A 13,483-nucleotide genomic window follows, 5' to 3' on the forward strand; every position below is an offset into this window, starting at 1 on the left:
ATTCCCGGAGCGCTTCAAGAGTTCGAATTCCAGCCATCTTGGTGAGAAGGATTTCACTCATTTTTGAACTATACTGCTGTAGTAAAAAGACAAAGACCAATGCACTCTAAACACCTCTGTTTCATCTGCTTCTATTATCGGCTCCTTTTGCTAATTCTGTATCATCTATTCATTTAAAAGATGGAAATGTGTATTTAACATACACTCACAGACTCACTCCTAAGTATAAAACTTAGATATAAACCAGAAAATGATTTTTTTTAAAAGAAGAATTAAAGAATTTAAAGGGAGCAGGATACAGCTGAGTTAATGGAGTGCTGGTTCTATCCCCAGCCACACATAAATTGGGCGTGGTGGTGCACGCTGTGACCTCAGCACTTGGGGATGGAAGCGGGAGAGTCAGGAGTCCAAGCATTGTCCAAGTCCAGTCTGGTCTACAAGATGCCTAGTTTCAAAAATAAACGATTTAACCAAAGTGCTTAGCAATAAAACAGCATCTGGCACATCTTTCAAAACTTTCTCCAGGACCAACACTGCGGTTCTTTCTTCCCTAATGCAGTTCCTTGAGGGGGCCTCTCTGTTCACCAGGCACTAGTCAGACACCTTGAATAAACTCCTTAAAGAAAACAAATACATAGGATACTTTTTATAATTTCCCTTTTCTAATTACTCCAACAGATGAAAGCTGTCTTCCAAGCATTGTAATACCCAAGAACGCAACAGTATTCTCTGAGCACAGCCTCTACCTGAGAGGACACTGGGGAGAACAGTTTTTAATGAGGGCTAGAAAATCCACATTGCTCCTTCTACAGTAGGTACCTGCGACAGACTACATTGTAGCTGGGAATGGTGACACATGACTGTAAACTTAGTGTTTGGGAGATTGAGGCGAGAGGATCGAGCTCAAGATCAGCCTGGGGTACATATCAGGCTGTAAGGCAGACAGACAGACAGACACGGTTATTTACCAGGCGTAAGAACGGACCACCAGATACAACAAAACCCACTTTAGGAGTTTTATTAGGGAGAGAGGATAGGAAAGATGAGGGGCAAGTTCAGCAGGCCGGCCAGAGAGAAATGTTCCAAAGATGGGAGGGGACGGGTGGAGGCTGCTTTTGAGGATCACCTGGTGCATGCGCATAGGGGTTTATGTAGGCACGCCACACATGCGCATAGATTACCTGACCTCACTCCCGTGCAGATTTCCTAGTGCAGATTACGCAGGGAGCAAGGCCCAGGAGTGACTGAGCATTTTGCCTGAGTGCTGACAGCGCACGCCCTGCCATGGGCCTCGGGAAGCAGCTAGGGTGTTGGGAATGACAGCATCGGTGCTTACCTAGTCTGATGTACTGGGCTCGTTCATGGAGCTGACTCACGAGAGCTTTCATCTGCTCATAGTTCTCCTGGAACAGAAGCACAGAGGGAGACCAGATGTTATAAAGTCATTATCCTTTAACCAAAGCAAGAGTCAAGAAACACGCCACGGAAGCTGGAGACATGGCGCAGCTGTTTACAGCACCTGTGCTCTTGCAGAGGACTCTGGTTCGGTTCCCAGCACCCACAGGGCAGCTCAAAACCACCAGTAACTCCAGGAGACCAGACACCCTCTTCTGGCCTCAATTGGCTCCTAAAAGCACAGGGCACATAAATTTATTCAGACAGACAGACACACACACACACACACACACACACACACACACACACACAGTGATATTTCATTTGTACTGAAATTTTATTTGTATGTTAATAAATAAAGTTGCCTGGGGTCAGAGCTAATAGCAAGCCATAGCAGAAGCTGGGTGGTGGTGGCACACACCTTTAATTCAGATCACATGACAGGCAGATCTCTGTGTGTTCAAGGATACAGCCAGCATGGAGACATACACCTTTAATCTCAATACCTACCATAGAGACCTGGAGGTCTGTATAGACAGGCAATGACAATGTCATGTGATTGGGTTTACAACCAATGACAAGGCAGAACAGAAAGTCAATAAAAAGACAGACTCAAAGGAAGTAGGTCTCTTTCTGAGGGGAAGGACGGCAGCTAAGGGTAAGAAAGGGTTTTTAGTGTCAGTACTTAGCTACTACTCTGACCTCTTGGGTTTGTTTATTGCTTTTTGGTTGTTTTCTTTTTCTTTTTTTTTTTTTTTTTGGTTTTTTGAGACAGGGGTTCTCTGTGTAGCTTTGCGCCTTTCCTGGAACTCGCTTTGTAGACCAGGCTGTCCTTGAACTCACAGAGATCCGCCTGCCTCTGCCTCCCGAGTGCTGAGATTAAAGGCAAGCGCCACCAACACCAGCTCTCTTGGGCTTTTAACTCTACATTTGGCTCTGTGTTCCTTATTTAATAAGACTCTTACATACACACACACACACACACACACACACACACACACACACACAAAACATAAATACTAAAAAACAATCAATCAAAGGCTGAGAGTGTAGCCAGAGGTGGAGAACTTCCCTAGTATATGTGAAGCCCTGGGTGCAACCCCATACTGCAAAAAAGGAAAGAAAAATATCAACCTATGCCATCTTTGTGTGACCGCCATCAAGGCCACCACCACCCCACCTATATGTTGCCATCCTGTAGAAAGACGAATTTCTGCCCTCTTGTATAGCCCTTTTTCAGACCACTGGCCCCTCTGACCCACCTCTCCAAGTCTGAGCCGGGTTTTCAGCCCAATCATGGTTACTTCAGTGCTATTTTTTTTTTTAAGCTGAGGATCGAACCCAGGGCCTTGTGCTTGCTAGGCAAGTGCTCTACCACTGAGCTAAATCCCCAACCTGCTCTCTTTCTTCTTTAAACATCTACTGAATTTAATTGGTATTCACTTTCTGCTCCCCACCCCCCCCCCCCCCCTCCTGGTTTTTTGAAACAGTGTTTCTCTGTGTAGCCCTGGCTGGCCTGGAACTCAGAGATCCACCTGCTTCTGCCTCCGAGCAGAATTAAAGGCATGAGCCACCACTGCCCAGCTGTTTCCCTGCCTCTGGGGAGGGGTTGTTTTCCCATTTAAGGAATTGCTTTTGTTGTTGTTATTGTTGTTGTTGTTTTGGACAGGGTCTCACATAGCCCAGGCTGGCCTAAACTCGTTACGGTAGCTGAGAATGACATTGAACTTCAGGCTTTCCAGCCTCTACCACCCAAGTGCAAAAATTACAGTGTGCACCGCCACATCCTGCTTTGATGACGTCCTTTGTAAGGGTCAGAAGCTACCTGTTTCGTTGAGTACCCATCTGTCCCTACCATCATCAGTCACTATCCTGAGATTTTAACCCATGCAAAAACATTGGATTGTTGAAGCCAGGCAGTGGTGGCGCACGCCTTTAATCCCAGCACTCAGGAGGCAGAGCCAGGCAGATCTCTGTGAGTTCGAGGCCAGCCTGGTCTACAGAGTGAGTTCCAGGAAAGGTGCAAAGCTACACAGAGAAACTCTGTCTTGAAAAACCAAAAAAACAAACCAAACCAAAACAAAACATTTGATTGTTGATAAGGATACTTAAAAACAAAGTTCAGTGGCTGAGGTGGGGTGGAGGATGGTGGGGGCGGAAGGAAGGAGAAACCAGGAAAAGGTAGATGAAGCATGGAGGAGGGATGCATCGTGCCTTACATTTAAAAAACAGTTTGAGCAGTAGAAGCAGGAGAATCCAGAGTTTAAGGTCACACTCAACTACACAGTCAGGCTGTCGCCAGTCTGAGCTATATGAGATCCTGACTCAAAAAACTAAAAAGTTACATTGAAAAAAAAATTAAGGGTAACGATAAGAATGAAACTATATGCCTGCACAAGCTTAGGTATCTTCTGAGCGGCTCAGATGAAAATATTAATCTTGAGAAGCAGAAAAAAGTAAGGGAGACATATAACAAGCTTCCTTTTGGGCCACCAACCAGCTCCCAAATCATGACAGGGAAACATGAATGCCTGGCCTTATCTTCACTCTTGTTTTACTCTGTTTCTCGTTATCTATGTTTTTCTTGGGGGTTGTTTACCTTTCTTTCATTCTGTATGTCTTACTTTCCTGATTCCTCTGTGTCCGCTGGCGGCTGCCTGGCTTCTGGCTCCGGTCTTGTCCTTCTCTTTCTTTCTCTCCCATTCTCTTCATTCTTCTCTTCCCCTCTTCTCTCCGGAGCCTAGATTCCTCCTCCTATGTATTCTCTCTGCCCACCAGCCCCGCCTATCCCTCTCCTGCCTAACTATTGGCCAGTCAGCTTTTTATCAGACCAATCAGGGGCCTTAGGCAGGTAAGATGAAACAGCAATACATCTTTTCATAATTAAACTGCAGCATAAACAAATGTAACACATCTTCACCTGTTAAAATAATATTCCACAACAGGGACACTGTTCACCCTCCTGCATTTTCAAATTTTGTTCACTCAGCATAGTACTTTAGGACAACATTTACGCAGCTAGTTATTTTGTCCCGCTAAGACATTTTGCTCTCCATGATGTGATTTCCCTCTCTGGTTAGTTCTTTATAGTGCTAGAATGCTAGCTGGCTTCCCAGCTTTACAGCAGGCAGGGTGCAAGCCCGGGGCCTTCTCCACCCAACAGCCCTGCCAGCACACTACCTCCCTTCCAAGGCCACGCCCTGCACCCTAAGGGTCTGCTGGGGACTTAGCTCCAAAAGCTTTACCGAACATTCTCTCCTCACCCGACTCTTACCATGGGCTTATTGGAAAACTAGAAAATGGATGCATGGATGGATGGATGCATGGATGGATGGAAACTGATGCCTGGCCTGCTCCCGTAGTCTGTTGGGGGTTGCAGGTCTAGCCTGAGTGTTCAGAGCTTTGAAGTTCCTTGGGTGATCCTAACCTGCAACTCAAGTGGGAGACACACAGTAATCACAGTTCTGAGGCTTGACTCATGGAGGCTACTGGGAAGGTAGCATGTGGCAAAACCCCTCTCTCCCACAGAACTCTTCTTCTCTGTCTAGTACTTGCTGGTAGTAACACGAGGCAGGGAAATCCAAACAGAAGTTCTGCTATTATTAAACCCAGGAGACCGACCGCCTTTACTCCCACAGAAGCAAGACAGGAGCTGATGTAAGAAATTGGATCCCCAGAGCATGTCAGTTCCACCAGTCGCCAAGAGGTGGCGCTAGAGCAGTGTCACCTGAAATGCACGAAGGCACACAGAAGCCTTTCAGAAGCTCCTGTGTCTGGAACTCTCCGGAACTGTCCTGGACTGCTTTGTCATCTGAGAGAAGCCCTGGCATAGGACAAGACTCATGTGCACAAACCAGACCGTGGCAGACAGGGGCTCGGGGCAGTACACATCTGTCATGGAGTCTCGTTTCTCTCCTGAAAGCTCTCATCAAAACCTCAGGCTGCATCCACCATGGTCCATTCAGGGATGGATGGACCAGCCTAACTCAGCCCCTGTGCGACCCTGCACTGCTCCTGTTCACTATCTCAACATGCTGCTAGGTGGGAAGGAAAGAACGGACTCTACAAAGTTGTTCTCTGACTGCCGCACCTGCACCATGGCATGTTCCCCTACCCCATACGGTGACACCCATACTAGTAATAAATAAAAATTAATATACATATATATTAAAGTTGATAGGAAGAAGGGAAAACAGGTTTTTCCAGCCGCCATAGGCAGCATTATTTCTCCATTAAGCATAGCCACAGCAGCACCCCATACCCTCAGTGGGGGGCAGTGTGCCAATGCAGTCCACAGATTCCCGAGGCCATGGGCAGTCCTGAAATGTTAAATCTTTTAAGTCGGGCACAATAACAATAATAAAGTGGAAGAATATAACCCCGTGACATACAGTCATCTAAAACTTGAGTTGTTTCTTCCTGGAATAGATACTCGATGATTTCATGCGACCAGAAACCACAGGCAGTACAAACCGCAGAAGGCACATCCGGGACAGTGCGGGGTGATGGGACTCAATCCTGTCCAGTCCTGCTCAGTCAACGGTTCGGGAGGAACAGAAGAGGCCCATCCGCACAGATGCACCGTCAGGGTCCCGCGGGCAGTCTCTGCACCCCTGCAGTTCGTCCCCACTGATGCTAACTGAACTCTGATGGATACCTTCAGACACCACAGAAAAGAGGAGCCCAAACATGTCCAAAGTGGCGTCTCTCTTTTCCTTTTTAAATCTGTATTCTTGTTCCCAGATTCTGTATTTTCTTTATCCTAAAGAAAACCTACCACAAGTAGCCAAGTTCTGTGCAGGCTTTGGGAGGACCAAACAGCTCATCTTTAATATGGCCACTACACTCCAGAACGAAGTCAACAGAAAACATTACAAAGGATCTAAAAAGAATCCATCCCTTTCTTTCTTTCTTTCTTTCTTTCTTTCTTTCTTTCTTTCTTTCTTTCCTTCCTTCCTTCCTTCCTTCATTTCTTTTTTGTGGTTTTTTTGAGACAGGTTTCTCTGTAGTTTTGGAGCCTGTCCTGGACTAGCTCTGTAGACCAAGCTGGCCTTGAACTCACAGAGATCCGCCTGGCTCTGCCTCTCGAGTGCTGGGATTAGAGGGGTGCGCCACCAACGCCCAGCCATCCCTTTCTTTTTTAAAGAAAAATTCAAGACAAAGTCTTGCCCCGTAGCCTAGGCTAGCACATGATTCTCCTGCTTCTGCTTCCTGAGCGCTGGGATTACACCTGTGCATTACACCGAGCTGGTCTCAATTATTTCTCAGGCAATCCCAGACCTGATGCTCCACCTGTATTTCCACAAGCCCAAAGAGAAGATCTGTTATTACTACATAGTTCTCATCTGTGAATTTCACCAAGTAGCCAATTAGTAATGGCATTTCCTGTCTGCCAGATCTGGTTTGTAGTTTTGTTGATTTAAGTGGGATTTCACACACAATAAGGTATCTGTGGCTCCAATCACTCAGTGTGTCTCTTTAATCTCTTCCCACCATTTTCTCAAGTGCTCCGCTTGTAGATGTTTCTGCTAATGAATCCTCAGGGTCCTTGAACTTGCTCTTCTTCCTGTAGATTGTGGTGTACCTTCGGGTTACTGGGGTTTTGTTGTTGTTTTTAATTGTTTGCCCCATCAATTAGAGATTTAGCTAACCATCCTGCCCCGCACCCCCATACACACACACCTGTATTGTAACTCCTAATCTCTTATGATTTTTGCCAACCACAGACACTGAAGTGCAGAGCTGATGAGACCAGCTCACACACATACAGGGAAACCAAGCAGCTCCAGTCATAGTGTTCCCCAGACCTGAGGTACAATCTCTGCACCGACATGCAGCCCAATCCAGAGCAGAGTCAATCTAAACAAAAGCTAGAGGGCCTTTAGATCAGAGGCCCTCAACCTCTGGGGCATAACCCCTTCAGGGGTCAAATGACCCTTTCACAGGAGTCACCTAAGACCATCCGAAAACACAGATATTTATATTATGGCTCATAACAGTAGCAAAAATTACAGTTACAATGTAATTTTATGGTTGGGGGGGCACCACAACATGAGGAACTGCATGTATTATTAAGGGGTCACAGCATTATGATGGTTGAGAACCACTGCTCTGGATCTTGACCTTAGCTTAGCCAGCCTCTCATTAAGAAACATGGAAAAGGGGCCAGGCACAGTGTCAGGCCTGGGGATGCTGTGGCAAGATAAGGAATTCAAGGCCAGCCTGGGCTACATCGTGAAAACTTGCCTGGAAAAAAAATAAATAAAGCTAAATTTCTTAAAAAGGGGAAGCTCATTGTTTGCCAAGGTCTTCTGAAGTGCTTGGTAGTGGGAGACGTGAAAGCAGGAAAAACAGGGATGCTCTGTGTGAGGAAAATGGGGCAGAGAGCAGGGACCGAGGCCAGGGCATGGGATATTATGCAAACTCTGCACACCCTCTCTTACCCTTGGCAGCCTTCTACTATCTTACCTCTTATGGGTGTGTTTGCATCAAAGTTGCTGTTTATAGTGGAGGTCACAGGAGATAAGACATTGATTATTGTTTTATGGTTGTTTTGATTTCTTTTAAATGTACGTGTTTCTTTCTTTTGTATGAGAGGCTTGTATGTACGTGCACCGTACATATGCCTGGTGCCCTCGGAGATCAGAAGAGGGTGTAAGCTCTCCCAGAACTGGAGTTACTTGCAGCTGGCTGTGAACCACCCTGTGGGTGCTGGGAACTGAACCTGGGTCCTCTACAGGAAGTGCTCCTAATCGCTGAGCCATCTCTCCAGCCTCTTGTTGTTGTGCTGAGGCAGGATCTTAAGATTCCAGGCTGTCCTGGAATTCATCATGTAGTCAATGCAAGTTAACGATGATCCTCCTGCCTCCGCTTCCCCGAGCGATGGGATCAGAAGCACATACCCCCATGCACAGCCTAAGATTTTTTTAAACGTGTTTTTGCTAGCAAGTATGTTTTTCATTTCTTACTACGAGGGGCAGAGCACGGCCTGGCACATAAAGAGTTAAGAGTCAGCTCTCTCCTTCTGTCTTTACATGGGTGCTGGGGCTCAAATGCAGGTCCCAGGCTTATACAGCAAGTGCTTTTACTCACTGAGCCATCTTGCTGGCCCCCAGATCTTAACCACACACATAAGAGCGGGTTCCATTATATTTTCTCTCTCTCTCTCTCTCTCTCTCTCTCTCTCTCTCTCTCTCTCTCACACACACACACACACACACACACACACACACACACACACACACGTGCGCAATGTACTCTGGTCACACCCACACTCCCATCTTATCCACCCCACTAGCCTCTCCCCAAAGCCCTCTTGTCCGTTCACAGTTTGGGGGTTGTTGCTTGCTTGCAACTTAATGGGCCTCAGCAGAATTCTCAGAGTCGCACAGGTTTGTTGACTGGGCATGGGTACTTTGCCAGACTATACCGCTGAGGAAAACCTCTCCTTTTGGCTTTTTCATGCACCATTTGGGCCGACCCTCTCTCCCACCTCCCCTGCCCTCCTCTCCTGCAAACCTTCCCCTCCTCTTATCATGTGTGCTCTACTATCCTCCCCCCTCCCCTCCCCGTGGGTCCCTTTCTTGTTTCCTGGGCTCTACACACACACACTCCCCCATTAATGCACATATATCAACACAGAACCTAGGATCTGAAGAACTAAGAACAAGCCTTTGTGTTCTGAGCCTGAGCTTTTTTTACTCAATCCAGTCATTTCCAGTTCCCTCCAATTTCCTGCCAGTTCAGACTTACACTTTTATTCTCGGCTGGGTAGAACCCCACCGTGAATGCGCACCATTCACACTCTGCCCTCACCAGCTGGCGGACACCCAGGCCCTTCCATCTCCTTACTCTTGTGACTAGAGCAGCAACGTGAACGTGTGTGAGTAGATCTCTGTGGTAGGGTCCGGAGTCCTTCAGGTACAGGACCAGGAACAGCACAGCTAGGTCATAAGCAAGTTCCATTTTTATGTTTTTTGAGAAGCCTCCACACTGGTTTCCACAGCCTACTATCAATAAATAAGGGTCTCCTTTCCCCCCACAACCTCATCAGAACTTGTTATCTTGGTTTTCTTGACAACAGCCATTCTGAGCAATAGTTCTCAACCTGTGGGTCTTGACCCTTTTGGGGATTGAACAGCACCTTCACAGGGTCACACATCAGATATCCTGCATATCAGATATTTACATTAAGATCCACAATAATATCAAGATTAGTTATGAAGAAGCAACAAAAATTATTTTATAGTTGTCACCACAACATGAGGAACTGTACTAAAGGGTCGCAGCTTTAGGAAGGTTGAGAACCACTGACATGCTCACATCTGTAACTTCAGTTCCAGGGGATCTAATGAGCTCTTCTGGCTTCCGCAGACACCAAGCAAATACACAATGCATATAAATACACACAGGCACACATTTGTACGTGTAAAATAAAAAATAAAATGTTAAAGTCTCTTAGTTCACACTATCTATGACTCATAAGGACATATAAAAGTTAGAAGTGAAAAAGAAGAAAAAATGGTCTATGCAAAAGTAGCAAAAAAAAATTGATGGTCTTTGATTCAAGAATTACAAGCAAATAAAGTCAATTAATATAATTAAATTAGAGCTGGACAGATGGCTCAGAGGTTAAGAGCACTGACTGCTCTTCCAGAGGTCCTGAGTTCAATTCCAGCACCCACATGGTGGCTCACAACCATCTATAATAAGATCTAGTGCCCTCCTCTGGCATGCAGGCAGAATACTGTATATGAATGAATGAATGAATGAATGAATGAATGAATGAATAAATAAATAGATAAATAGATAAATAAATAAATAAATAAATGAGATTGGGACTGGAGAGATGGCTCAGCAGTTAAGAGCACTGGCTGCCAGAACCTGGAAACAACCCAGATGCCCGTCAACTGAAGAATGGATAAAGAAAATGTGGTACATATACACAATGGAGTACTACTCAGCAGAGAAAAACAATGACAGCATGAAATTTGCAAATGGATGGAACTAGAAAATATCATCCTGAGTGAGGTAACCCAAACCCAGAAGGACAAACATGGCATGTACTCACTCATATGTGGATTCTAGATATAAAGCAAAGAACAATCAGACTGCAACCCACAGAACCAGGGAGAGTATATATATAACAGGGGGGACCCTAGGATGACTGTGGCTTATAATAAGTTTTGGTTTTACTCAATTACTGGGCAAGCCTCAGTGAAACATTTCACTATTAGGATAAGAATTTATACTGTATCAAGCTGATGATAGATAGATAGATAGATAGATAGATAGATAGACAGACAAAAAAATAAATAAATAAAGCAAGCAAGCAAGCACTGGCTGCTCTCCCAGAGGACTCGGGTTCAATCCCCAGCACCCACATGGCAGCTCACAACTGTCTCTAACTCCAGTTCCTGGGGATCTGACACCTTCATACCAAAGCACATAAAATAAAGGTAAATAAATTTTTAAAAAGATATTTAAATTAAACTGCTGTGATTTTGCCTTATTACAAGTCTTAACAGCTGACCCAAAGTCATCAACAGATGATGGGAGGAAGAAGTTAGTATTTGCTTTTTTGAGTGACTGATAACTGACATAAAGCACATCCTAATATAGATGATTCAAACAAACCCATTAGCAAATACCATCTCTCTCATCCACCAAACTCAGTCCCGGGCTGGGGTCAAGGGCACTATCATTTACCTCAACATCCTTCCTGGAGTATGAACCTCCACCATCCTCCATGGCTTTCTTCCTGTCCTTCACTCCAGCACCAATTCCCAACGCCTGCGTAACTCTGACCCTCCACTGTCTGAAAACCCAATCCCTCCCACCACTACTTAAATCTGGCCTCTTAGGGTTGGGGATTCAGCTCAGTGGTAGAGCGCTTGCCTAGCAAGCACAAGGCCCTGGGTTCGGTCCTCAGCTCCTAAATAAATAAATAGATAGATAAATAAATAAATAAATAAATCTGGCCTCTCCTCTCCATGTCCACAGAATCATTCCACTTGCCTACTTAAACACTTTAAGGGTTGTTTGCAAAAATGAAATCTAAATGTGGCTTAAGGGGGAGAGGGACCTTGTGCTTAACACAACATACAAACAGAGGTCAAAGGACAACTTTCAGGGGTCAGTTCTCTCCTTCCATCATTGAATCCCAGATATCAAAAACTCAGATCAACAGGCTCAGATCAGCGGCAAGCGCAGTTAACCCCTGAGCTATCTCTCTAGCCCTGGCCCTTTTTTTTTTTTTTTTTAATTTATTTATTTATTATGTATACTGTGTTCTGTGTTTTGCCTGCAGGCCAGAAGAGGGCACCAGATCTCACTACAGATGGTTGTGAGTCACCATGTGGTTGCTGGGAATTGAACTCAGGACCCCTGGAAGAGCAGCCAGTGCTCTTAACCGCTGAGCCATCTCTCCAGCCCTGGCCCTTATTTTTGAAACAGGGTCTCAGGTTGCCTTGGCTGACCTCAAACTCCTACCCTTAAGAGGTTCTTCCACCTCATGCTCCAAACTGCTGGAATTATGTGTGCAACACCATGCTTAGTTTACACTTTCATATCCTAAGTTTAATGTAGTTATATTCAATACTATGATTGCATGACATAGAAAAATCAAGCTGGAACTGACCCACTGGCTAGTTTTCAGTGTCTCAGAAGTGTTCTGTAGGTCATGGGGAGAGAAGAAATCAATGGTCTTATTCAGTGCTGGGCCCCGCACGATGCAAAACTGATCTCCTAGGCAAGATGTCCCCGCTGGTGCAATAGGGGCCTGACTGTTAGGGGATAACCAACCACATTCCAATTGGAGTCTGAGGTCTGTTCCACAAAACAAAATTCATGTCTGGTACTGTGAACTTGATCAAAAGCCCGTGACTTGAGAAGTCATGGGTTCTAGGGGAGGAACAACCTACTACTGTTATTCTGCTGAATGGACATGTTGTCAAACTGTCTTCTAAATATTTATGTTTATACACAGATTTTAGTACTGCTCTCAGTCTTGGGCAGCAGTTAATGCAGAGACTCATTAACTGTCAAAGTGCTGAGAATAAGTGACTGTGACGTGCTCAGTCTTAAATGAGACATCTACGTGACAACTTCCTACACACAAGGCTTAGGGGACACCACACAGAGAGTGTGCAAAGACTGTAAGAGCCTGAGGATGAGGAGGGGGTCCTGCCTTCTGGATCTAACACAGCGACTGTGCTCATGAACTCACTACAGTTATGGCTACCTGAACAAGATCTGGACAAGGTCAAGCCAACGAGATCAGTCAACATTCTAGCAAGTAGTACTCACAGGTCTCAGTGAGTTTTTAAGGGCGTGGGGGTTAAAAGGACATGAATATTGGAGGGTAGGACTTGTTGGGAAGTGTCTAGGGAGACTGGGAGGGGAAGCTGGGAATGGGTAACATTGAGATACACCAGCAGGGCATGGTAGCACCCATCTTTAATCCCAGAGGCAGAGGCAGGTGAACACAGAGTTCTAGCTTCATCTACAAAATCAGTTCCAGGACACCCAGAGCTACAAAGGAAAACTTTGTCTCAAAATACAAACAAAAATATACACTGTATTTGTGAGTGAAAGTGTCAAAAATCAAATAAGATAGTCCTAAAAATAGTAAACTAACTGTATTGGAGAAAATGGTTATAGTCAGGTGGTGGTGGCGGCGGCGGTTGCGGCACACGCCTTTAATCCCACCACTCAGAAGGCAGAGCCAGGAGGACTGTAGTGGGTAGCCATCCCAGCATTGGCCTGGGAGTTCCAACCCCCATTGAGGCTTCGGTAATGGTCACGCCCACAAGGCGGGGCGGAGAAGGAAGCGGAAGACCCAGGATAGAGAGGAGGTCTCTCTCTTGGTTCCGGGACCCTGGACACTGGAGGTAGACCGAGCAGAGTTCTCCAGAGAACACCGCCGGACTGCGCCATACCTTTGCCAGACCCTGCAACCTACCCCTTCATTTGTAAGTTACCCCACAAAATAAACCTCCCTTTTAACTACGTGGAGTGGCCTTAATAATTTCACCAATAGGCAGATCTCTGAGTTTGAGGCCAGCCTGGTCTACACAGAGAAAGAAAA

At 45.7% G+C, this 13,483-nt stretch overlaps 1 protein-coding gene across 2 annotated transcripts in view; it reads right to left on the minus strand.

The window, feature by feature from the left end:
- Mccc2 (methylcrotonoyl-CoA carboxylase 2) overlaps positions 1-13,483 on the minus strand; it is a 69,574-nt gene that overhangs the window by 54,345 nt on the left and 1,746 nt on the right. For both annotated transcript variants that reach the window (XM_036207170.1, XM_036207171.1), the window contains exon 2: positions 1,337-1,403. In XM_036207170.1, the coding sequence (XP_036063063.1) occupies positions 1,337-1,403 (67 nt within the window). The remainder of the gene's footprint in view (positions 1-1,336; positions 1,404-13,483) is intronic.

Source organism: Onychomys torridus, chromosome 15, assembly GCF_903995425.1.
Source record: "Onychomys torridus chromosome 15, mOncTor1.1, whole genome shotgun sequence".
NCBI classification, from domain to species: Eukaryota; Metazoa; Chordata; class Mammalia; order Rodentia; family Cricetidae; genus Onychomys; species Onychomys torridus.